Genomic DNA, 27,942 nt, shown 5'->3' with positions numbered 1-27,942 from the left:
ATGTTGCAGTTCCTGCTGATTGTCATTATTGGTTAGTACAAGTCACTAATTTCTTAATGTACTTTAAACTTGCAACTGCATGTCCTTTATCAATCCAGCCCCAACAACAACATGGCCAGTTCTGCATTTTCATCCGATGCAATCAAAGAATAAATCTGCTGCTTAAACAACCATCAAAAAAATATGTAAAATCACTCCATCCTATATATTTAGAAATATGTAAAATCAGAAAACCAGCCACATATGACATAATTCCCCATTTTATTCTCCTTTTTTTCCCATTTGAACATAAAGTCTACTATAAGAAAAGGCAACATGCAGGTGATAGCAGCACATTAAAACACAGAGAGAGAACATCCAACACACAGGGATGGTGAAGTTTTACTTTTCGCCTCTCAAAAAAAAAAAAAAAAATTATATGTATATATATATTCATATATATATTTCAGAGGTAGTGTTCAAATTGAAACACAAAATAAAAACTTGCTTGATGAGCATGAATTTTAAAACAAAAGGCCCTGAATAAAAATAAAATAGGCGCTGCATTGGGTGATTAGTGATTACTGCCATTGTAAACTGGGCCACCATTCTTTTAGTTCACATTTAAATCGGAGTGTTTTATTCCACGAGAAAAAACCTTTAAGGCATCGCCTGCTGATCACCTGATAAAGGAAATCAAGAAATATTACAAATAAAGCGATGCCTTCCACTTAAATGTAATTATTTGTGGCTTTAAAAACTCACTTTAGGCCTGCTTTTTTTAAACTTTTTTTAAAATATATATATATATATATCTGCTGCAATTACCTCACTCATATGCACTGTGGAGACGTGACTTTTTAATTTGTGTTAACTGCAGGCCTTCTGTAGAAGCTGACGTTCATTAATGCCCCTTTGTGTCATTTAAACTGGGATTTATGGGGAAAAAAAGCAGACTGCTCGTTTTGAGTCGGTCTGTGTTCAGGGAAGCTTTACAAAGCGAGTGGGTTCGGTGAAGGGTGCGTTCAATGTCACAACTGTGGAATGAAGATCAACTCCAAATGAGCAGACTGGGATAAAACCCCGTGCCACTGTGGCTCATCTGTGCAAGAATCAGTGCTTACATCCATGAATCGATACTGCCACCTGTGTAGTGGGGGTTCAGTTCCCCGATTTTTAAAAAAATAAAATAAAAAAATAAAGTGCAATTCCTCTGATCAGCTGATTCCTGAAGCCAGGCTGTTGCATGCACGGTAAGGGGAACCCCAGTCTGTCTTCAGCAGTTACAGAATCACCACCTGTCAATATCTGTATCCCAAATTAAATTAAATCTACAAATACTAGGTCCACGGTGCTTCTGCTGCTGCGTCACTGAAAAAAAAATTCTTACGTGAAATTAACATTTCCATGGCTGTTAATGTGTTGAGTCGGTTCGATAACCCTTGGACCCTTTGAAACTTGTTTAAATCCAACAATGCTACACTTTTAAATTCTTTCTGGACGTGATGAGGTTGACATCTGATGGCCAATGGGATGCCAAACTAATCTCAAGACAGTAAACGAGGTGAGATGCATGCTGGGATTAATGCAACAAAAACCACTGTGCATGCCTGTGGTTGAGAAACATTACAATATAAAAAATAATTATATGAACAATTGTAACAACAATGTGCAAATTACAGAGATGGGGACATAGTTCTTGTGAGGTTTTTTTTTCTCACTTTTGGTTATTCTTTTGTTGTTGTTTTTTTAACGTCACAGATTAGAGAGGAGATGGGAAACGAAAAGACAAAACACACCAAAACAGACCGATGCTGCTGCTGCGTCAACTTTTAAAACAGTTCGTTCAGAAGACAGAAAATGTCTTTTTTAAAAAGGCGTCAACGTGGGAGGGGGTGGGGGAGGTGGGGAGGGGTCTGACAACGGCCCGAGATATGTAGGAGTCAGGAGGCCCGATCCAGATCAGACCAGATCCAGTTTAGGAGGGAGGTCTTGCAGTCTTTTCGTCCAGGATCCTGGGCAGAAAAGGCGTCGGCTGGGTGGAGCTAGCCGGTCCGGGGGGGGGGTGGAGTTATAGAATCTTCTGGAGGATGGCGTTGGGCACTTCGAGAGTCTCGTCCCTCACCAGGACGATGTCGTACGAGTCCAGGTATTTCTCCAGACGCTCCTCCACCTGCAGGACCAGAGACAGGAGGGCTGCCAGTCACTGTTTATGCTCATCATGTGTAAAAGTGTTACACTGTATGTTGTTATTGTATGTTAACCTTTCATATGTTAACGTGTAACATTGCATGCTGACATGTTACATTATATGCTATTGTGTTACATTATTTGATAAAACTCTTACATTGTATGTTAATGTGTTACACTGTGAATAAAAGTAAACAGTCTGATACCTTCTTGTTTCCAAACTGAGCTAACTGTGTTAGTCAGATGTTTTTTTGTTGTTGTTTTTTGGCTAATTTAGCAAAGAAACTGATGTTATTCTTTTTCTGTAACTACTAGCCAGCTCTGATGGTAATTTCTGCTGAAGACTATTATAATATCCACCAGAGGGCGTTATATCTCCAGAAAGCTCTCTTGAAGGAAAAAGCTGCAATCTATTTCTCTTAATGAGAAGCCACCACCGTCTCCAGAGAGCTTTGATCATGGCGTCCTCACAGGGATTCTGTGAAAACGTCCGTGATGCTGATTTTAACCATCAAAAGGTCCTACATTTCTTCCCATGTGACGTAAACACAGCTCAAACAAGAAAATGAACACTTATGCAGACCTGAAAACACATGGAAATAGCTCCCATACTTTCTTTTTTTTTTTTTTTTTTTTCAGAAGTGCCCGTCACGTGTCTTAGCCGTACCTTATCATTGAGGAATCCGATCTTGAGCATGTTCTCCACGTTGGGCACGCCGTCGGCCATGTTGAGGTCGCCCAGCGAGTCGCCCATCAGGATGATGTTGCAGTTGTCCTTCACCTGCTTGAAGTAGTCGGTGTTGCGCAGAGCGCCGTCGTGTTTGTTGTAGACGTGGATCAGTTCGCCCTTGAAGCCCCTCAGGACGCCCTGCGAGGCGACGAGCACAAACCAAAGAACACAGTGAGTCATGATGATACAGCCGTTAGCTTACGCTGCAGACCACCACCTGAGCGTCGGCATTTAACAGGATATACGACGGGAAATACGATAACAACTGTAGCAACACCTAAGAAACCAAGAGACTGGAGTAACAGATACGAGATATGAGAAAAACAAACACTAGTATCTCAGTAATCTTTTCGATTCACCTACTAATCCACTTATTGTTTCAGACTCGTCTTCAGAGATGCTTTAAAATTCAAAATGGGTCACTGAAGTTTGCCTCAAATATTAGAAATGCAGAAACAGGACAAACCGCAAACCAGAACTCACGTTGTCGTCAAAGTCCATGAAGTTGGAGACGACCTTGATGTTGGGGTGGTAGACACTGGCCTGCTGCATGATTTCCTCCAGGATGTCGCCCAGGCCGGCGGAGAAGATGAAGACAGGCACGCTGTGTTGGTGCAGGCGGTCAAAAAACTGCTCATAGCCTTCCCTGAAAGCAGACACACAGAGAGGAAGGGGTTGGCGAGAGAAGCTGGCATCCTCCCTGTTTCCACGCTGGGCTTTATGAAGAACTCCCACACTTACATGACTGTCAAGGTCTTGTTTGGGGAAATTTAAGGACTCAAAATTGACATGTAAGGCCTCATGTTTTACTCATGAACTTGTCAAATCAGAAAACTGTCGTAAACTCGTTCAATCTAAAACAGCCGGTCAATACTAATTTGCATCTTTAAAGCACGTCCACTGATTTTCAAAAAACTTGTTAGGCCTTAAAAGTTCACTCAAATTCACGCTTATTTTCAAGGCCTGTGCAAACCCTGCTGCTGCAAACGGATCTGCACCGTGACCTCAGCCAGGACACATTTCTGCACGCGAGCCTGTACATATTTACAATATTTCTTAGTCACATTATATTCATGTGAATATGACATGAATTCATGTCATATGGTATTTAGCAAAAGTATCATCTTTCCCTACTTGGAAGTAGTGTTCATGTCAACATCCAACTCGTAATTACAACTAAGAAAGCAGTTATTATGAAAGCTCCAATAAATCAAACTAGGAGGTAAAAAACAGAGAAGTATCTAGAACATGCTGAATGGTAAATGTAAATAAATCTATATCTATACTACTTCAAGTCCTCACAAATATTAAGTAATGCTTTTTATATGAATGCCAGTCTTCCAGGTTCAGTTTCTAACCCGACTGTTCAGAATAACCAGCCATCTGTTTCACCTGGCTGTGGCTGAACTCAGAGCAGAGCATAAGAAAACAGCTTAGCGTGTACAGCGTGTTGCTGTGCTGACCTCTGTCTGTTCATCATGTGTCTGCCTGAGTGCCCTTGAGCAAACGGTCTCTGTGGATGCGGATGTGTGTTGCTACCTGAGTGCAGCGTCAGACTCCCTCACCACCTCGGGCAGCTTGTCCTTCTGTATCCTCTGTTCCACCAGCAGCGTGTGGGATTTGAAATACCTGGAAGCACACACACACACACACACACACACACACACACACCTCATTAGGGACACTGAATGCACCTTTCTGTATAATGTTTTATATGCGACCTTATATATGTACTGTATGTTGTGTATGCAAGGCTGTGAATGTATGTGTGTGTGTGTGTGTGTGTGTGTGTGTGTGTGCCTCACCATTCCACCATGAAGGGGTATTTCTCCTCCATGGTGAGGTGAGGGTCGATCTCGATGGGATAATATTTATTCTTCAGCTGCAGCAGCATCTGCCTGCCCTCCTCCGTCACCAGGTTGCAGTTCTCCACAATATCTACATACACACACACACACACACACACACACACACACACACACACAAACACAAAAAGACGGTAAAAGAACTGTAAGGTTGGCTTTCCGAGGTGAAACCTGAACACAGCTTTGTTTTGTTGTAGCTCCACAGCAGAATCGTCCAACAAGAAGCAGGAACCAGGTTTACATCATCATTCGGGACTTGAAACTTTCAAAGATATTATTTATATATGTTAAAATTAGAATCTTTTTTTTTTTTCCATTCTAACAGATTCATGTTTATGCTATATGGATATAATAATAACATATTCTGTCAGTCTGACTTTACAAAATGCAAAAGTGGTTGCATGTTGAGTAAAATTTTATTAATGCTGTCATACAAATATGGAGCATTTCAAATAACAATGCGAACGGAATTAGAGGTTTTCATTCGCCTGGTTTCCAAACCTCATGAATCACAGCGTGTCACGAGCGCTGGACCCAGGCTGCAGTTTCAGTGAACGGTTCTGTCGATGGAGCACGACTAAGCTGCACAGAGGCGAGGCTGCTTTTCTGTTGCACCAATAAGTAAAATCTCACTAAAAAAAATCTCACGTGAAACACACTCATGTGACAAGAGCATAGTGCATGATAAAAGGCTGCAGCCTGAGTCGGACGTTTAGTGTGAGGCTGATGAGGCATCTCCTGTACTCACGGTGGCAAGACGGGCAGCGCTTCCCGTTGACGGAGAACTTGCTTAACGTCATGTCGAAGTCTGTGATGATCTGCAACAGAGACACAAACGCCTCATTTAACAAGGAGGCAGCTACTGGAAAAACAGATCCTCTATGCCAGCCAGCAAGCGCATTGACACAAAGCCCATCACTAAACTATTAACAACTGAATGATGAAGTTACTATTAAACCTCTGGAGTTATTTACTGAGCCATTTGGACTGAAAAGTGAGCGAAGGCCAGACCACAGAGGCGAGGGAAAATCTATGTAAAAAAAAAAAAACTCCATTGTGGCAGATAAATGTTAATAATAAATAATATTGTAGCACATAAATGAATTATCTCCACGGGGCCAGAAAATGTAAAACTCCACTCAAGTATTAAATCAATTACTAAAGGAAAAACATTGAAGAGAAACACTTCAAAACAATTTTATAACACCTCCAACTGTAAATGTTGATATAATATTTGTAATTTCAGCGGGACATCATACTGTAAACATTGTAGGAAACTGGAGGAGAGACTGTTCACTTTTATTGCTGCACTATTTTGTCAATCAGTGTGAAATCCTCTTCTACTCCTAATAAAATAAATAAATAAATAAATAAATAAATAAATAAAAGGCAATGTGTGGTAAATTGCTGAATAAACTTCTTAAGTGCAGGTGAAACAAGTTTGTGATGGAGATGCTGAAGAGCGTCTACAACCAGCAGGTGGCGCTGTTTCACTCCAACAACAGGCAGGAGTCGCACTCTGGGAGCAGCTTTTAGGAACGACTTATGGTTTAATTATTTATTACTTATTTGTCCATTTTGGTGCATAAATAGGTTTATCTTCTAGTAAGGAAAACTGGCAAACAAGGGAAAAAAGGTTTTTCATTCATGATGACTTTAAAATGTTACACACACACACACACACAAACACACAGTACCTGTAGTTTGGAAGCTCCTCCCTTGATGAGGCCACACATGATCTGTTCGACCCGCTCGGGATCCCTCATGTGGACCGTGGTCTTCTCAAACTGAGGCATCTGGGGGGGGAGGGAGGGAGGGAGGGAGGGAGGGGGAGAGAGAGAGAGAGAGAGAGAGAGAGAGAGAGAGAGAGAGAGAGAGAGAGAGAGAGAGAGAGAGAGAGAGAGAGAGAGAGAGAGAGAGAGACATCTAACTTGTATGGTTTGTTGTCTCTGCTATATCTGGGATGTCATATCACATTTAATGAGAACAGGGATGATTTCTGCTCCATTCTATAGAGAGACAGATGCTCTTCCATCATCATCATCATCATCATCATCATCATCATTACTATCACACAAACTCCTCAGACGCTTCGGCTCTGAGATTCTCTGATCGCTCCTCAGACGGAGGGTCAGCTGGAGTTGGAGCCTCGGGACGTGGAGGAGGATAAATGTGATTTATGTGATTTTACTCCTGAAATTTTCTGCGTATAAGAAAAAGATAGGTGTAACCACACACACACACACACACACACACACACACACACACACACACACACACACACACACACACACACCACAGTGTACGTGAATTAAGTGAAGAATCAAACAGGAATGAGCCTGACTTGGTGACTGTGTGCCTGCAGTTTATTTATACACACTGTGACTCTCCCACCACCCGCCAGATGCCAACACACACATTTAGGTCAGTGAACAGCTGATGGCTGGAATCCACCGGAGCTGTGTAATGAGCTGAAATGACACCCAAACACGGCGATCACCCCCGGGGTGTGTGTGTGTGTGTCTGTGTGTGTGTGTGTGTGTGTGGGGCGCTGGCTCAGGAGGGGAGGGGGTGAGGAAATGAACTTCAGCTTGTAAACACTGCTGAGGACAAAATGGACCAGCGGTCGACTCCAGCCAGTCAAACCGTCCCACTTCTCCACAGAGGACGGGAATTTACTTTTTTTTCTTCTCTTTTCCTCAATAGCGATGCTCAGGGAGCAGCTGAATCCATCGCCGGGGTCGATGGTAAGCTCTGAGGCCATTTTGTTTCAACTATTCTATTTATGTCCTGTGAATGCTGCATATTTAGCAATTACTCAAATTAGCACTTATGCACACTATGCAATGTAATGAGAGGGAACACCCGTGTTACACTGTTCTGATCATTTTAATTTTGTGTTTTTTTCATTCCATGTTTGTTTTTTCATTTTTATATCTTGTTAAGAATTTTGTACTGTATTAATAAAAGTGCTAAATAAATAAAGATGTCAGAGGTTAACAGAACACCAGAGCAGCAGAAGTCCATGATGTTCCTGTTGAAAACTTTGCGGCAGCAGTTCACCACCGAGACGAGGTCAGAGCCTCTGGCCCCGCCCACAACCTGTCACAGCAGAGTGACACGTCAGCCGCGCCCGTCCCGGCGTCCGCGCCCGCTTACAGCGACACAAACCGAGGCTCGCTGCGTCTCCTCGAGGATCTGCGGTGAACACCTGCAGCGTTTACAGCAGCAACTGTGCCCTCTGGCGACCTCAAGTGGCAGATAATTGAACTGCGTGACTGAGAGCCTGAAGGACTTCACTACCCACAAGCCACCTGAGGTGATGTCAGTGAAATCAACGTGATCTTCTTCTTCCTCCGGGTGAAATGATCGCCCGCTGTCTGACTGGAACACGGTTTGTATTTCACTCGTACATGTTTGTACATTAAGACCTGTTTTTAGCCAGTGATCGCTCTGAAATGGGCCATGACTAATCTCAGACTCTAATCTCAATCTCACACAGAATCTAGAGGCCAGTGACAAGATTTTGGTGTTGGAAGCCTTGTGGTTGGTTTTATGAAGGTAAACAGTCCATGTGGGGAGAGAAAAAGGTGGAAACACAGGTAAAAAAGTCGTTTGGACCTAAAACATCTACAAAAAATATCGGTGTGCACCTATTGTCACCTATTTCATCAATTTCCTTTATGGATTAATAAAGTATCTTGATCGTGTGTCGAGAAACTTGGCCATGGCCCCCAGAAGCCGAATCATCGACGATGGGTTCTGAGTTTGGGTCACGACCGGACGTGGCGGGACATTAAAAGGTGCATTCCGCAAAACTGAGAGCTGACTGAGGTGAGGGCGGTTTACCGACAAAAACTGTGGAGCATGTATGTCATTTATTACCGAGACCATGAGAACCAAGCAGATTCAACCTTCAGATGCTGTTTATTCCATGCTTTTTTTTTTTTTGTCAGCTGAGTCTAAACAGTCCTCACATCAATGCAATTTTACATAGTGCATCCTTAACACTGCATGTAACTTCAGTCTTTGTTATTATTTAAACAGCCTGTCTGGAGGTGAACTGTTGATTTTTTTTTTTTTTTTTTTTTGGACATCAGTTGGTGTTCTCCATCTTGTTTTTTTTTTCACTGAGACGCTGAAACTGCCCAGCGAGGCTCCTGATTGGCTGAATGCGGCTCCGTCAAGACGAATTCCAGTCCAGAATCCACCAAAGCCGAGTGTGACGGTGAACAAGAAAAAGAAACTCACTCTGTTTTTTTTTCAGCGCGGCCGTTCTTTGTTGGAGAATGAACTCGTTTCTTTGCCAAGACTGAGGAAAGGCATCACTGTCAGGAGTTTATTACAAAGAATAACATGGAGAGACACAGTTAAAGAATAGTTTGGATGTGCCTCCGGGTGTTCTTGACAGACAGATGACAGAACTTGTTGGACCGCCTCACTGTTCTTATTTTTCTTAATTATTCACACCACAGAGCGCTGCAGGCAAACTAACCTCTGCTTGCATGAGACGCTCCGACGGTGCTCTAACTTGCTGTGTTTAGTCTTACATGGCTGGAGGTGTGTGTGTGTGTGTGTGTGTGTGTGTGTGTTTGGCAAGTAAGCAACTTCCTGCTGTTAAGAAACATTATTGCCTGGCTTCTGTCTTGCTGATGTTTTACAGGATAAGAGAAGACGTACAGCGAAATGAAGCTACGGCTGCAACTCATTTTCATTGGAGATTAATTAATTAATTAATCATTTAGTATATAAACTCTGAAAAATAAAGCCAAAGTCTGACAGGAGGTGATCAGAGCCCAAAGTGACGTCTTCATGTTGCCTCCTTGGTCTGACCAGCAGCCAAAAAAAGCCCAAAGTGTTCATTTTATGAAGATAATCTGAGTGATCTCAGTCAAGCTGGCGGTTGGCATTCTTACTTGATAAACGACTAAAATGCTTCACCAGTTATCAAAATTATAATCAGCTTCCTGTTGACTGAATAATGAACTGCCTGACTGTTTTGTTGGGAGGTAAAACCCGACATGTTGTCTGCAGAGTGACGGGATTCGATTTTAATCAGAGGTAACAGAATTAGATCATCCAAAGAAACTGAAAGAGTTAAGCAGTTAAATGAAAATACGTGCAGGTTTTACAGAGGCATATTTAAGACTGCTTAACGCTGCCAGGAAGCCACTTTTGGATCAATTTAAAAACCAAAATAACATCCTTCGTGTCTGGAAAAGTCCAGCACAGTTTATTAAAGCAGAGGATGAAGTTTGTAATGCTCACTCTGTTGTGGATGTGTGTGAGACACCTGTCACTCCTACATTTAGAATATTTAACGCTTTTAAAAAGGATTTGAATTCGCGTCATTTAAAGGTTTTTTAAGGAGGATTTATGCAGAAGAATATAAACACTAACCTGAGTGTGTTATGATATTACCAGGTGTGACTCTGCTCTCCTCTATCAGTAATAAGTAATCCAAACCCCCCCACTATACACACACACACACACACACACAGTAACTGGAGTAACTGTATTTTTGAATCCACTCATGAGGCGCAACCTTGACATTGCAGCACGAAGCAGGCGGGCCAAACACACACACACACACACACACACACACACACACACACACACACACAGCTCAAGGCTTTGGTGTCATGTATTTGGGATTCCACTGCACTGCAACCCGCAACCCCCCCCCCCCCCCCACCCCCCCCCCACCCACCCCCCAGTGTTATATAATCAACACCTCATATATTATTATGATCCCAGCAGATCACCCACTATAAATATTACAGAGTATATTTTTTCCTTGTTGTGTAATAAGCTCTCTCTCTCTCACACTCTCTCATACACACACACACACACACACACACACACACACACACACACACACACACACACACACACACACACACCTAGAGGAACAAGCAATCACCCATGACAGCTTCCTCAAGTTGATTTCTGCAAGTTTTCAGGAAGTTAAACCTCAAATTTTCAGACAAATAGAAACTCTGCATATTACAAATTGTGGGTTTTGTCTGCAAACACGCATGCGTGTGTGTGTGTGTGTGTGTGTGTGTGTGAGTGTGTATTGGGATGCTGGCAGTGAAACAGGCCGTCCCTGCAGAGGATCACAGAAACCTGCAGATGAAACGCATGGAAATGAGGAAGAGGGCGGCTGTTTCCCCGACAGCAGCCACATCACAGACATACAGAGTCATGTGACTAAATAAAACTATATCATGAAAAATAAACTAAACAATAAACTAAATAATATGAATAATTAGACGAAGGTCTGGCTGTGTTAGATTCCTATGCTTTCATCTTGCTTTTCAATGTTTGGCTGATGCTCTCTGCAGCAGAATTAGCTTCAATTCCTTAGATTAGCACGATTACAAATAACCGATAGTGAGGTCAGAGGTCAGAGGTCACGGCAGCTTGACAGCAGAGGGAGAAGAGCCTGTCGTCTTTATCTGAACTAAAACAGCACAACTCTGATAATAATAAAAAAAAAAAAAATGAGTTTCTGTTTGTCTTTTAGAGCTCTTACTGATTCTCAACAACTTTTTATACCTGATAGGTGACAGACATACTTGTACACACAGTTACACACACATATACACACATCTAAACATAAACACACACACACACACACACACATACACACACACACACACACACACACACACACACAGGCTTACCTCTGCTCTGCTGTCTTGACCAAAACGAGTGAGGAAAACATTCTCCGGCTGCCGAGAGCTTTTATAGCCTCAGAGACACAGGAGGGGGGAGGGTGACACCACATAACCCCACCCACTGCTGGAGGGGCCAGCACACACACACACACACACACACACACACACACACACACACAGTAACAATTTCAGCTGACACACACATACACACACACACAGAATAAGTGGTATTTGCATTTTTCCACCTGGACCGAGAGACAGGATTTCAATATTTCCAGCCATACGGTCATATATCAGATACACAAGCGCACACACACACACACACACACACACACACACACACAGAGAGAGAGAGAGTTCAATATAAATAGATGTGGAATGGTGTGGAAGGGCCAGTGAAGAAAAGGAGACATGTAAGCCTCGGTCCAGTAACATGACCTTCGACCCCCGGGAGAGCCTTACAATCAATCAGAGGGACGGACTCATTACTGCTGAGCACACACATTCACACACACACACACACACACACACACACACACACACACACACACACACACACACACACACACACACACACACACACACACACACACACACACACACACACAGCTAATAGGCAAGCATCACATTTCCACAAACATACACACACACACCTATTTACAGTCTCTCATTATCTTTCTGCTGCTGCTGGAAAAATTTGGTTTCTTATGCATGTTCACTCACTCACCCACACACACACACACACACACACACACACACACACACATGTACACACACACTTGGTAGACATGTGTGCATGCTAAGACTAATGCAGTGCTTTTTCATCTTTGTGGTTGTGCCCAGACTTGTGTGTAATTATTTTTGTTAGTCACATGTGCACACACACACACACACACACACACACACAAACACACACACAGCAGTGAAATACCATACATACAGGTAATGCAGCTGCATTGGGACCCGTGCTATTTAACTACTCTCTGCTCCCTGGTGTCTCATACTTTCACCAAATAACTGACAATCCAGCAGTTTTATCGACTCATACGTCAATATTACATTTCTAAATTCAATTTAAATAAAGAATAACGGGTGAAAAATGTGCAAAGTGTGCCCGTGCAGAATTTGGGGTTATGGTAATTATGGACATGCGTGCTGCTGCAAAGAAAAATGCACACAGCAGAGTGAGAAAGAAAGAGCAACGCAAACACAAAATCAGGTTTTAGGAGAGAAAACTCCAAGAAGCATCTGAGAAAAAAAAAAAAAAAAAAAAAAAAAGCAAAGCATCCAGAAAACAGTCAGTTTCTTCAAAAAAGAAAGACGAGATAGGAAGAGCTCGCTGTTCCGCCGAGCGAAAGCCGAATAAGACGGCCGCTAATGCTCGCTAAGTCCCAGAGAGCCTCGGCTGGAAGCAGAATTACTCCTGATTTAGTTGATTAATACTCAACTCACACACGCAGGGCCTACACACTACACACTGCTGCCAATGTGCAGACGCAACGGAACCACACACACACACACACACACGCGTGTAATGATCCAACCTGTCCTGAGTCTGTTGAGCGTTTCATGGTTTCACAGCTAAGACAAGAAGTCAAGCACACACGGACGAGTTTATGTCTTGAAACTACACAAAGAAACCTGGACGTCCTGACCTTCATTGGGCCCACAGCTCCTCAAACAGCCTCACAGTCTTATGAAGGTGAAGGTTGTGTTTGTGGACTCGAGCGGTGTGTTCAACACCATCCAGCCCTGCATGTGAGTGTGCAGACTGGTGGGTTACTGATGGGTTGGGGTTACCCAAGGCTCATTCTATGGATCAATGACTTCCTCCTGAATCGTACCCAGCAGGTCAGATTCAACACAGTCTCAGTGCTTTAAATACAAGGGCCCCCAGGAACCTGATTTAATGAGGCTGCAACAAGTTTATGTGACTAAAACGGTCACAGAAATGGTCATAGGTTTTAGAAGTGGCAGAGGAGACGTCCCGCTCACCTCCTCACTGCAAAAACGCAAAATCTTACCAAGATTATTTGTCTTATTTCAAGTCAAAAATGTCTTATTTCTAGTCAAAATATCTTATTACACTTAAAATAAGACACAATCACCTCAGAAGTAAATTGTTTTTAGACCATTTTCACTTGTTTCAAGTGAAATTTCACTTGAAACAAGCAAATTTTCACTTGTTTCAAGCAAATTTTCAATTGAAACAAGAGACAACTGTCTAAAAACAAGTTACTTCTGAGGTGATCATGTCTTATTTTAAGTGTAATGAGATATTTTGACTAGAAATAAGACATTTTTGACTTGAAATAAGACAAATAATCTTGGTAAGATTTTGAGTTTTTGCAGTGTGTCAATACCGTGCCACTGAAAGAGTGACCACTTACAAACACGTTGGATGGGACAAAGCTCGATGACCGACTGTTCAGTCAATGTGCCGCTGGGAGGGTGGAAAAACTGCAACGGGGAATGTTCTGCTTACAATAAAACTGCACGGTTTTATCGTCGGTCTTCATGCCTTGCAGCTGTTTTACAAGGCGGTGCAACAGAGCATCTTGAGTCTGATTTGTGTGTTTGACATCATGCACAACCGAGACCGAGACAGCAAACTGTCAGAGCGAGAGAGAGAGCGATTCAAATGATGCAAAGGAAAATAAGAGCAACCGGGTTAACCAAGTAATCCTGATGTGACACCTGTAAGCTGCAATAGAGTTTATTAGTTGATTCTAATGCTGATACAGCGTTTGATTCTCAGGGATCATGTGGCCCCACCATTTATGTAGTATTTCTCTGTCTCTACACCACTGTGTGTGTGTGTGTGTGTGTCAGTGCATGCTAGAGCGAGGGTGCCTGGAAATGCTCTCTCTGTGTGTGTGCATGTGCATATGTGTATGTGTGTGTGTGTGTGTGTGTGTGTAAGGGGATGGAAGGGGGACAACATACTGTAGAGTTGTATCTACATCTGATTTTATGACTTTTGCGTACATCTGCACCTTGGCCTCCCAAATTTGCCTATCTGCGGTAGTAAAGTTCACCTTGACCCTGACCGTGACAACAGGCACGTGGTTGAGGGGAAAAAAGAAAAAAAAAACATGGACAAGACTAGAAAAGTAAAGGACTAAATGCTACACTATGTACTGAGCAAAACTCGGCACACTCAGCAGCTAATTGTACTGTCACTTTTCAAAATACAAAATAAATGACTGTATGATTCACATGTAAAACAGTACAGTAGAGAAAATACACCATACAACTCCCAAAACCTTTAGCTTTCTCTCTGCATCTGCTCTGTATTCTGTCGACTTTCTCCATCAAGGTGGGTTTTATAAACTCCTCCACAACACACAACACACCTCCTGGGGTTTTTCACCCACAGCTACAACGACTGTTAAAGCTCATTTCCACTATAAAGAGCTGTGCCGTGAAGGGCTGTGCCGGGCTGAGCCCAGCACAGCCCTGTTTGGCCTTTGAGTGTTTCCATTGCTTATGGTACCAGCGGGTCGGCATCATAGAATTATGACGTTGTTATGGTAACAAGAGGAGCTGTCAGTTGTTAGCCTACATTAGCTTTTTGCCACTTTTTTTAATGGACAAAATCTTGTTTGAATAAAAAAGCCACCGGTCAGCGTCAGGCGGGTCGGCCGCGGCACCAGTCGGCATCAGGCGGGCTGGTCGCGACACCGGTCGGCGGGTCGGCCGCGGCCCCGGTCGGCGTCAGGCGGGTTAGGGCCGGCCCGCTTGACGCCGACCAGTGCTGCGGCCAGCATGCTTGACGCCGACCGGGGCCGCGGCCGTCCCGCCGACCGGTGTCGCGACCAGCCCGCCTGACGCCGACCGGGGCCGCGGCCGACCCGCCTGATGCCATCATCATCATCTTCACTGATGCTCTGCCATCTGGGCTTAGTGGTCACATTTCCATTTCCATTTGTAAGAAAAATGTAAACTAGGCTACACAACAGAAAAACCCAACAAAAAACTCAGCAAGCAAATCAATTTCTTCCATAATCTCTCCAGAAACTAATGTTTATAAATAATAGCCCACTGGCTGAGGGTTTAATGGTTGACACTTGTCACTTGTCAGTTTGTAGCAGCCTGGTTAACTGACATTCTAACGGACCAATCACGAAGGAGATCATATTTAGGCCCGCCTCCGCGGCCCCGTTCTAACCGGGCCAGCACCAGATGTCAAACCGGGCTGAAATCTTTCACGGTTGGTTCCCGGAACCAAGCGGGCTGCTGGAGTGGGAATGAATGCGGAACCGTGAATTTCACGGCACGGCACGGCACTATAGTGGAAAAACGCTATTACTGTGCACAAAAAAATATTACGCTGTTAGGCCCAGTAATGTACAAGATTCGCTGCGGACACACACACACACACACACACACGACCAAAAGCACTCCTCCAGGCAGAGATAACCGAAAGGTGCTGCCCCCTTTGTAACAGGAACGTCGAGCACCTACAGTCAACAAAGGCTGGACCAGGGTCAACACGCTCCCCGGGCGTTGAGCCAATAGAAAAGTGACAGAGGGAAACACACACAGTTTGTGTTGCTGCTTAAACAGACCAGTTGCTGACCAAAAGGTCACCGGGTCAACCTCATCAACAGCCTAAGTCTCATGTTGAAGTGCCTTCGAGCAAGAAACTGAAGCGCCACCTGCTAACTCTGGATATCAAGTCGTAAAAACGCCTGAAACCCAAAGGTACAGGAATATCTGGGGCTTTTATTCAAACGAATTTCACATTAAAGATCCAACCAGAACACAGCTCCTTCTTTATTCCTCCCGCCCCCGTTTGATTGACAGCCATGATCATGAAGGACAGGAGCTGTTAGACAGAAATCCACCATTTTCCTCTGGATTATTGCACCAAGCTAACGTTCTGTCAGAAGAGGCTTCAGTCTCATGGAGCTGAGCCTCTTTTTTTTGAACTCTCTCTCATCCCCTCTGCTGTCCTGGTCGTGTGCTTTTTCCACTTTGGTGTTCTTTTAAGGAGTTCTGTTGAAGTTCTTAGACTCTTGTGTTTCCCCCTGGACTCTGTGTTTATGGTCTTTTTTGTGTTGAATTTATGGATTTTTGTTGACATCATGTGTTTCCACCTTGACTCTGTTTATGGACTTTTCTGTTTGAGTTTCTGTTCCTGCAACGTCAAATCTCTGGACTCGGATTGGCGGCGTTCCTCGAACAACACTGAGCTAATTTCCGGGAAATAAAAACATCTTCTCCCCTCTCAGCTTGTAGTTCCACCAGATTATGATCATCATTAAAAGTTTATTTCTATGCCTTTTCCAAAACTTTAGGCATGTTTCATCATTTTCTAAGACATGTCCAGGCCTGGAAAACACATTTTTGCAAATTCCATGATTTCTCCAGGATTGTCCCGAGTGCAGAAGCCGTGAGCACCGCCCGGCGTTCGACCTCTCTTCAACACGGCTTCGGCTATTGTTAACATCTGACCGCTTTGTCCCCAGTGGCCCTTCATGCCAGCTGGAACGCTGCGTCGCATACCGAGCCTCCCAGAGCCAGGCCCACAGCGCCTCATGACATCTGACCACAACGACGACAATTCAACATTCAAAAAAAGGCGCAGACCGCCAAAAACGCTGTTGAGATTTAAGAGAACGGGGTCTCTTCTCCCCATTTTCCTGCATCTTCCTCTTCGTCTTGTTCCAGCTGTTGGCTCCTGTCTCAAATCCTCTCTGCTCTTCCCTCCTTATCTGACGCCTCGCTATCACACCACACATCACTCGAGGGACAAGGGACAATAATGTTTTGTCGTCCGTTTGCTGTGGTTTTGAATCTTGACCTACTTACTATCAGTTGTTGTGACGTGGATCTAGGAATAGCTGTTGTACTCGTCTGAAATCCCTACGGGCGATCCTTTATCTTGCCTTTTTTTTTCCTTCTTAACTTGTTTTTATCTTTTTTAATCAGCTGTAAGCGCCACTGAACTAAATGAAACAGGGTTCTCGGTGCGTCCTCCAGCAAAATGCAGCTGAATCAGGCGCTCCTCGGCAGAAGGACAGCAAACTAAAAGAGAGAAAAAAGGGGGACCGGAGCACTCTGATTAACTTACAGCTTCTGGTGCAAACAGACTAGCGTTTGGACACTTCTGTGTTTTCACCAGAGTCAAAGTGGCAATGAACTAAAACCTAACACCAGACCTGAGCCTGAAGCTTTAAAAAAAAAAGTGGTGAAACCTCAGATGTAGGTCAGTAATCCAATCCTCTCTCTCTCTCTCTGGCCCTGAATGCCGCTGCCCGCTCCGGTCTATGTTTGCTTGTTCTTCACTCCTGTTTGGAAAGAACAGAAACCGAAGCGCCCTTAAGAAAACAAGACTCCACCCGGTTTACACAAGGCCCCTTCAACCTCGGCACGTGAAAGAGGAATAAGAGGGATATTCCTTGAACAAGCTCATTCTTTCACAAGAATTTACCCAAAGGTGCAAATCGCGTCTGAGCTCCTTGTGATCCAACCGTGAGATTGTAAAAGTCAAAAACGCCTCAATTACAAGATCGGCAACATTACAAGTCTAAGGTCAGAGCCACATCAGCCGGACAGTATTCCTGTGACCGTCATGCGCTCAGGAAAGACGCTCAAGCAAACTACAGAAGTAAAGAGGAGGGCGAAGGGGATTGTTGGGTGGAAACAGATCTGCACATGTGAGAGCAGCTTAAAGTCCTGGAGGCAAATGAGGCTTTGCAAGTTGCTACAAAATACAGTCAAAGTGAATCAGACCCTGAGGGGGAAAAAAAAAAACAGATTACGGTCCCACACGCTAACGTCTGTAACAGCTGTCAAATTGCCCCCCTTCGGCGTCCGCCCAGCATTCCTTTGAAATCCCACTTGAGTTCCTCATGTCTCAACACGGGCCGGGGCTGGGCTGAGGTCGCCTTGACCCGGCACTGGCCTGCGGGGGTCAAAGGTCACTGCGGACAAAGTGCAGGAACGTGCTGAGCGGATCACAGGTATGTTACAAGCTGCTGTGTCTCAGTCCCGCTGACCGTCTCCGAGGCTGCAGATGACAGAACGCCGGCATGCGGCTCGAAATCTGACCGTTCACCTCAACTGACTGTGCCGTTGTGCTCTTGAGCAATCACTGAATCCTACTGGTGCTGTTATCCGCACGGCAAATCCACACTGTTAATAATGTTACTGCTTCTATTGCTACTGCCAAAGCTACTGGTGTTAATACTACAACTACTACTAGCAGCCCTATGCTACTAGTATTGTCACTACTTACACAACTACACAATTCACTTAAATTTGTTGAATTAATTTTTTTATTACTGAATTGATTTAAAGTAAAGATACTGGTATCATATGAACCTAGAAGACCTAAGGAATCTGCTGGTGCCAAATATGTCATGTTAGGTTGTTGCAATGAGACTAAATATTGCAACAAGTAAATTTTGGCGAAGGGAAAAACTGGCATGTCTGTTTCCAGCGGGGTCCCTTGACCTCTGACCTCCAGATGTGTGAATGAAAATGGGCTCTCTCCCCTTCGCAGCCACGCCCACCTTCTGCTAATCCCATGCAGTTTGGGCCCCAAAGCCTGCAGTCCACATGTGTTCTTGTGGCCTGTTGTAAAATGGTGTGTTTGTGCAGACTGGGGCCTAAACAGTCTTGTGGCACTTTTCCACAAGACTCGACTCGGCTCGACTCTACTCGGTTTGAGAGCTTTTGCATTAGGTGGTAGTACCTGGTAGCAGATACTATTTTGGGACCTACTCAGCCGGGGTTCCAAGCGAGATGAGTCGAGCTGAGTCGAGCCGAAATGTGACTTAAACGCCGTGCAGGCCACTGATTCGACGGGGAGGGGCGATGACACATGAGAGCAACTCCTGCACGAAAACCAAACCCAGCATTAAAAAAAAACAAAAAAAAAAAAAACGGCAACAGCGACCGTGCGCATTGATCATCACTGAAGTTGGCAAAGTCGGAAAATGGCAAGCAAACCGGTAACGCAGTCAAATGAGGAGGTGGAGACTTTTCTGTGCTTGGTGGCGGCCCAAAGAGTCCAGAGGGAGCTGGACGGTGCGCCACCTTGCTATGACGACTCCACCCACGGCGAGGTGTTACTCAATTGTAATGGAAAACCACCGAAACCGTGTCGAGGCGAGTGGAGTCGAGCCGAGTAGGTACTAGTGGAAAAGGGGCATTGGAGCTGCATCAGTTGGCTTTGGCTGGAAAGCTGAGACTCTTGTGGATTCAATGAGCCACATTTGATTCCTGTGTGATGATGTTGGCCCCCATAGCAGCCATTTCACTGCAGGCAGAGACTTTTGTCAAACTGGACGTCGTTGTAGAAAATGACCTCTAGTGACCTTTAAGACAATCAGAACTTAAGAATTGCAATACATGTTGAATCGGCATCCAAATATTTGCATCAAATCAGGAGATAAATACATCGTCCTGGTCCTAAGACTAACGACAACAATAAAAATTAGTAGGCTACCACTTCAACTGCTACTACAGCTACTAGGACTACTACAATACTTACTTCTACCACTTCCACTTGACTTAGCCAAAATTTACAACAAGTACCACTGCTACTGAACTAATATTTCCTCATACCAGAAAAACTACTACATTACTACAGGCTGTAATAACACATCACTGTGACCATGCGGCCTCAGACGAACATGATGGCATGATATCGGTTTCCTCTAACCCCACCCAACCGGTGAGCCGTGGTGGCGTCGTCATGGCAACAGCCGTCTGCTGGGCTGCAGATAAAGCAGCCGGGCCACTGAGGGGAAACAGCGCTCGGCACAGTCCAACAGGTCGACCGACACCACAAGTTGGTTTTCCAGTTTGGGGGATAAAAAACTGTAACTTGCTTGTCTGCACTCGGTGACACGAGGCTTTCCAGGAACCAGTGTGGGCCTCGTTAGGCAGGCAGGAAAAATAATGAGACCACTTCTTGCTCAATTAAAAAGTCATGTCTTTACCACTGGGACGGGTATCAGCATTCAAAAGCTTTGTGCTGAAAACTGTCAGGTTTAATAATTAAAAGGTACCGTTGTTATGCGTGGCTGCTTTGCCCGGTGTGTAACTGTGCACCAGGTGGGCGTGGCCGTCTGACTGCCTCTCCCTGGCTCTTTACCTGTTCCTTCTGCAGGTGTGTGTATCTGATTGCAGTTATGCACCCATTGCGTTTCTTTTTTGGAGTTTGGGGTTTTGTTTTGAGGTGGGTCTGAACAGCCCGTTGCGACGTTGACCCAGTTTTTTCCTCGTTTTTGTTCTGTTTGGCCGAGATCTCCAAACACTTTCTATTTATTTTCTTCTGCACTTTGAGTATTCTTCTCTTTCTCTTAATGAATACTTGGTTGTTGTTTTTTTTTTGATAGGTTGGAGGTTATGGCGACCTTTTATATATATTTCGGTCTCCCAGTTGAGCCATAGGCATATCTGGGGGCTCGTCCTATGACTTAAATAAAAACTTTAGAAGAAACTGAACTGTTTAAACTGTTTTAATTTTTATTTAACCCCGATAAAAGCCATGCTCCACAATACATTCAAACACATTTCTCTTCTTTTTTTTTTTTTTTTTTTTTTTAAACAAGGCTGTAATGCTGTTATGTCTCAATTGTTTATGATTACACCATGCAGCCTGTTTTCTGGGTGAGGCTGTGTTGGATAATCAGCTGTTCCACATGATAAACAGCCAAAATATATCATGGCATCCTGCGAAGCTATCTGCTGCGTGTCAGCCTCGGTGCTGTTATCTGCAGGGCACTGAGCCCCGTGCAGCTGTCACGTCAAGACCCCGTCTCACCCAAAATAATCCATGTGTTACCACAGTCTGCACTGATTAGGATTTCACACTTTTGTACCGTCACATTTAGGCCGGCGCGGTCGTCACTCATGAGCGTGTCTGCAGATAGCAAATCAGAACAGGCTGAACTGCCGGCTTTCAGCCTCTCTTGTCCTTTTCTACTTTGATGGAGACCCACGTCTGTGAGTTAAAAGTTTATCTGATTGCTCTTCTCAGATTCTTCTCACTTGCTTTCTACAAATTCAGTTTCCAAGAAACTGAACTCTACTACCAGTGCTACTAACCAGAAATGAGTTATGCCAATAAAATGAAGCTCAATACAATGTCATCACAAAGATACACCAATCAATGTGTGAATTACAAATGTAAATTACTGCAATAAACTGAGAGGTGCTAATGCCTGACAGTTATAAAAACATAGACCCGTCGTCTTATTTTGCAAAGAAGCCACATTCATGGTGTAAGCCAAACCATGCAGATGACAGTCAGGCTCTGTGGAGACGAGGGAAGTGCTGCTCTGCTACGCCCTCTGGAGGTCAACAGGGTGAAACACCTCAGCAGCCTCAGCAGGGCCGGCAGTGAACTGTTTGCTGTGGTTGTCTGAAGGGGTCAAACGAAAATGGCGACAGTTGCTGACATCAGTGGGGCCGTCAAGTCCTTTGTACAATCCATCTGTCAAATTCATCGTCCATAAAGTTTATAAAATCCTTGAAATTGCCTTCTAGCTGCAAAGCAAAGGAAATGTTTTGCAGCGGCAGTGATTCACTTAAAAGTGGATGCTCAAACCATCAAAGCGTGACTCCATGAACAGCCAGGGAGCCTCAACCTGCTCCCTCACTGGAAACCACTAGTTCATCAATCCGGGCGTGATGGAAATCCTTAATAAATAAATCTACTCACGGTTATTTCCACTGTTGATTAAGTGTGCATTTTTTAAATTAACTGATTAATCATTTTGATTATTGAATGTCAACAGCAGTGAAAAATACTCATCACAACTTAGCGGAGCGACAACAACACCCCCAAAGGTTTTGTTTAATATGAAGTGACACGGAGAAGACGAACACATCAGAGCATTTGTCCAGTATTTTTATGTGATAAATAACAATTACCGGATTTCCAAAACTGTAATGATTGATGATCGCAGCACTAAAATTCACAAACATCCACGTGACACCTCGAGGTGAGAGTTGGAAAAAAGGCCAACAAATCCCTCATCGGCCATGAGTGCATGTTGGTAAAACCATCATCCTCATCCTCGGTTCAACAACAAAGCGCAGCCACAAGCAGACGACTGAAAACGACTGAAATGTCAGACTTCCAGGAAGCAGTTTGCATAATCACAGCCTTGGTGAAGAAAAGGCCGCCTGTGCAATAGAAACGCATCAAAGGAATGTGACAATAACGAAGACCCATATGCGGCAAAACTCTTCAAAATAAAGCTTTTTACTGCTGAAAATGGCCCTGCTGTAACATTCTTCTACTTGACTTTTTGTGCCTTTGGAAAAAAACAAAGCAGAGCAGAGCATCACTGCTGCGTGCCTGCAGCAACCACAGCTCTGCTGTGGAACGAAAAAACAACAATTAGCAAAAACTTTGGTGCCCAGCAATGAAAGAAAAGAATTTACACTCGCATTTTTAGTGGCACCCGCTTATTTTGTTAAATTATAGAGACAGCGTTTATGAGGACTTGATTTTATTTAACCTTTATTTAACAAGTCCCACTGAGAATAATAACATATTAATAATGATAAAATCTCTTTCATGGGAGACCTTACCAAGAAAGGCAGCAGCTCCAATGAAAAAAACAGCAGTTTCATAAAGGAACACACACACACACACACACACACACACACACACACACACACAGTAAAGCCGTATGGGAACACAACAGCCTCCAGAACACGACAGGAACAAAGTAATGAAATGACTTTGTACTTATCCAGTGGCATCATAACAATGCTGTGTCCAATTCTCTGATTGTTCATTTAAAGGTATTCCATCTGTCTATATATGTATTAATCTTCTGCCCAGTTCGCAGGAGAAAATGTTGGCATATTATTTTTCTGCAAACACAAGATATGATCAAATGTCCACGGTTTCAAATTTCGTGGCGGCAAAAACTGCAGTCGAGAACCCAAACATCAGCTGTGTTTGTTCTTAGCCAGCTAATGTTAGGCAGCTAATATCAGCGAACATTTTCTAAAAAACATTTCCTAACGTTAACCACGACAACAAGCCTTTTCCTAACCTTAACCAGGTGGGTTTGGTGCCTAATGAGCTGAATGTTGACGGTCATGTGACGTCCAACACATTGACTGTAAGTTTAAATGTTGATATGCAACGTGTTTTTGGTTCAGAAACATTTCAGTGTGTGTGTGTTGGTTTGCAGAAACGTAAAACGGGCAACATTTCATGGCGGTGACTCTGTATGGTTGTTACTTGTGCGGAGCTTCATCCTGGACCCCTGCGTGAGCGGCAGCAGCAGGACGGGAACACGATGTGAGCTGCATGATCATGTCAGACCAGCCAACGGTTTAACCCGGAGCTTTACGGTCAGTGTGGCCCGTCTGAGTGCACCGAGCAGACCCATGTGTCCAACACCACCAGCATCCAGAGCAGCTCCAAACCCAGCAGCCACAACGCTCTTTCAGCATTCAGAACAGTCCAACTTGTAAAACGCAGCTTTTTAACAACATGTTGCACATTATCAATTAAAATGCCGAGGTATTTACGTTTTCCTACACTTACCACGACCACCACGGGGACGCGCTGCAGACGAGGACATAAACGTAAACTTTTCAGGATTTGGGGTTTCCAACTTCCCATCCACCTATCTAGGTGCAAATTTTGAATTTGCCCATAACAACATGTGCATGGAAACACTGGACTTTTTCCAAAAGCATATAAAGTTACAGTTTATTCTAAGAAATAATGTAAAGCAGTGCATGGGCTCTTGTTACCCAGCAGGTTAATCATATCACTCCATCTTCTGAAATGTTTGGTGACAAACTTTGACTGGGTAATTACCTATAAACATAAATTTTTCAAAATCATCTGCATAATGTAGTTTACTGAAGTGTGCATTGGTTTGCATTTTCTTCTGCCGAATTAAAAAAAAAAAAATTGTGCTAAAAATATGCACAAAATCTGGACGGGGAAACAGTCGGCGTGAGACAGAACACTAAAAGCCTCAGTTACAGTTTTTTTTTTTTCTCCTCTTCTTTTCCGCAGCACCAGAAGCAACAACAAAAACACATGCCTGTGAGGTTGGCAGCAGATGTTTGTGCCTCTTCCAAAGAGTCAGGCATCATCAAAAGCAGATGTCACAAGTTTCCATGTTTGAGTCTGAATGGCAAAAATAAATAAATTAATTAATTAATTAATAACTGCTGCTTGTCCAGCAGCCACAGAGGCTCTGACATCCACTAAAAAATAAATAAATAAATAAATAAAATCTCACCATCCAGTTTCCTCAGTTTTTAGGACAGGACGCGACTTATAAACGACACAACAGCTGTTTATCTGTACCTTGAATTTGTGTGGCTGTAATCTCCACAGAGCAAATCGTCTCTCAGGTTCAACAAACAGTTTTTACAACCACGCCCAGAGCTGCAGGGCTGGAAAAGACTCATAAAATATGTTGGACATGCTTACTTGAGCAGAAGTTAGTTTTTAGAAGCGAGAACAGATCTGCCTGTTAGTATCAATATCAGGCTTTATGAGTGTAAGATGGTTGCTATTGGCATCAACTTTTTTATATAAAACCATATCAGTGCATCCACACTAATCCCTGAAAATGACCTGCAGCTGCAAACTTCAACATTTCGCTCGAGTTTGTGGGACTTCACAAGGTCACGTCGCTTTAACAGGCTGACAAGGCCGGCAGCTGCTGATCAGGCAGATTTCACTGAGAATAAACACAAAGAAACTCCCTGCAGCTGACCTCAACGGCTTTAATTCATTTTGTTTATGAATCTAAATCACATCCTGCAGTTTAGGAAAAAAAAAACAACAACAGAAAAACATAGAAATGTGACGCTGACTTCATGGTGTGAACGCCGGCGGCACCGACATGCAAGAAAACTGAATTCATGAGAAAATCAGTGGCAAATTTCTTACCAAGACCCAGAGATGAACTGATATCAACAACACGCAGGACACACTGCCACGGTGAAGACAGCACTGACAGTTTCTCTTTTCTCACAAAAATGTTGTTTTAAACTACAATTCATATTGTACAGAAAGATGATTCAGCTCGGGTGTTTGAAGTCCTAGTCCAATGGAAAATCAATGGATTATAATTTTATAAGATTGAAGGTTTTGGTCATTTATGCTATAAAAATGACATTGTCTTATTCCAGCTCTGCTAAAATCACTAAGATGCTCAGGCTGTCCTCCTTTTCTTCATTCATATCTTTAGAAAATTAATGCTAACTGGTCAGACTAAGAAAGACATCAATTTGGGCTCTGATCACTTCCCGTCAGACGTTGGCTTTTTTTTTCCCCCCCACACCTTAAAACAGCACATAATCAATCTATTAACTGAAAAAAATAACTGAAATTAAATGAAAATGAATGTAATCATTGGTTGCCACCCTGAGCCAAACCTACCATGACAGCCCTTTATCAGACAGAGATAAGCCTGGCTTTAGACACACACACACACACCTACTTGTGATGCAAAACATGAGTCACCTGAACCTACTTCTTCATTGCACAACTGTACATAACTTACAACATATCTCTTATTTTTAATTGTTTGTATATTTGCCTGGTGTTGTATTGGAGTTTTTTGTTTTGTAGTACTTTTTACTGTAGTTTATATTTGTGTTGTACTATATAGTATTTTTAATCCAAAATAAGAGCGCAGAGGAACAGAGGAAGAGGATGTGGAGGAGACTCAAGCTGCCGTCTGTCTGCTCTGGACAGATGAGCTCACACCTGGTTACGTCAGCCAGGTGTGTGTTCAGTGTTTTACTGTGTGAGTGTGTGTATGTGTGTGTATCGGCTCACATGCAAAACCTTCATCACGCTGAACTGCATCACGAAGCAGGATGAACTCTGTCCATCCTCTGTCCAAAAATGATCTGCGTTTCTGCCGCACTGTTCGACTCTACTGACTAGTCGAAGCCTTTTACACCCAGTACGTTTACATGCTCACTCATTTTCCACTTTTATTCTGAATAGGACGATATTACAAATTTGATCCGGGTCATGCAAACAGGATATTCCACCTGGATCTTCCCAATTCCAGATGTGCGATTTTCCGATTAATACATTCAGGTCAAACCAGGCAGTCAACAGTCTGCAAGGCTGCACAGGCAGAGATGCCTTCCCAAAATAAAAGCACACATTACTGGTCAGACAGAGAAACACGCCCCCACACCTACTTTTCCACACAATAAAAGCCCTGGATATCAATAGGTTTTTGGATACAAATAAACATAACACCGATGCTGGACGTTGAAAATGCAGTGACTTCACAAAGTATTTTATTGATCAGAACGGGCATCTCCCATGTGCATATGTCGATAACGATATGATAAGGAGATATTGCTCAGCTCTAATTGCAGGCATCATAAAAGTAAACTTTATGTCAGAACAGACTGTAATGTATTATTTTAGATTGGACCTCATGAAGTGGTTAGTAGTATGGGTTTGTTACTGTTGTCCATATGTGTATAAATCTATATTTCTGGACAATTGTAGCTTCATGAATGGTCATACGTCTCATCATATTGTCTGGTTGTATTGTGTATGAATTTTATTTTATTTTATTTTTTTGTTATTGCAGAACTCAGGAAGTCCATGTTGTTCAGCTGGTTGTTGCTGAACTGGTTTGACTGACTTGTTTTCACCACATTACATAAACCTGCAGCCAGTTCAGCCTCCAGCCGCGGAAACACACACACACACACACACACACACACACACACACACACTTCACTCCTCTCTGCTGTAGCATGTTAGCTCGTGACCTCTAAACAGCCGCTGCTAGTTCGGTGAAAACCCGCGCATGCGCAGAGCCACACGGAGCCGCTGTTGCTCGTAAAGCTCGCCGAATACGCTACGCAACTTCCGGTCACCCGTTTTCAAAATTAAAGCGTGTGATGCAATCAGCGCGGAGCATTGGTATAACAAGCGGGCCGTGAACAACAGAGAAAACACTGAAATGAATGCGATAAAATTAACTACACATTACATTAAACTAAGGGTTAAATAGAGCCTGAAACAAGTGACAAGCGGAAAAGTTTTACGCCTTTACTTTGAAGGCGCGTCGCCACCAACATCCGGCGTCGCCCCGTACCGCGCGCCGGTAACTTGACGCGGTTCCGCTGCTACTCACCATCTCGATGATCCGTGTTTTCTTGCCCGCGCGCTTCTTCTTGGCGACGATGTACTGCGCGAGCACCACGCCGCCGAACAGCGCGCAGACGCTCGCGCTGGCCGCCGCTCCCACCTTCACCACTGCCGTCCGGTCCATGGCGCGCGCTGCTCCGCCAGAGACACGCGGCCGACAGAGAGAGAGACAGAAAGGCCCGGCCGCCCTATGGCAACACGGCCCCGCCCCGCCCCGTGCGCCCGGAGCCCCACCACAGAGATCCTCTATGCTGAACAGGAACACTCACTCTGGAGTGTGGGAAGGAAACAAAGCTCCGCCTACCGGGATGCAAAAAGTTATTAAAAAAAAAAAAAAAAACAAGTAAA

General features: G+C 43.8%; 1 protein-coding gene across 1 annotated transcript; it reads right to left on the bottom strand.

The window, feature by feature from the left end:
- Positions 1-246: 246 nt before the first annotated feature.
- nt5c3a (5'-nucleotidase, cytosolic IIIA) lies at positions 247-27,811 on the bottom strand. The gene is made up of 8 exons (XM_030073161.1): positions 27,581-27,811; positions 6,462-6,560; positions 5,513-5,582; positions 4,705-4,837; positions 4,439-4,528; positions 3,383-3,545; positions 2,837-3,037; positions 247-2,152 (listed from the first exon to the last, which is right to left on the bottom strand). Exons 1-8 carry the CDS (start codon positions 27,716-27,718, stop codon positions 2,051-2,053), a joined length of 996 nt encoding a protein of 331 aa, XP_029929021.1. The 5' UTR covers positions 27,719-27,811; the 3' UTR covers positions 247-2,050.
- Positions 27,812-27,942: the final 131 nt, after the last annotated feature.

This window comes from Myripristis murdjan, chromosome 16, assembly GCF_902150065.1.
Source record: "Myripristis murdjan chromosome 16, fMyrMur1.1, whole genome shotgun sequence".
NCBI classification, from domain to species: domain Eukaryota; kingdom Metazoa; phylum Chordata; class Actinopteri; order Holocentriformes; family Holocentridae; genus Myripristis; species Myripristis murdjan.
This window is presented reverse-complemented; position numbering and strand designations above follow the sequence as displayed.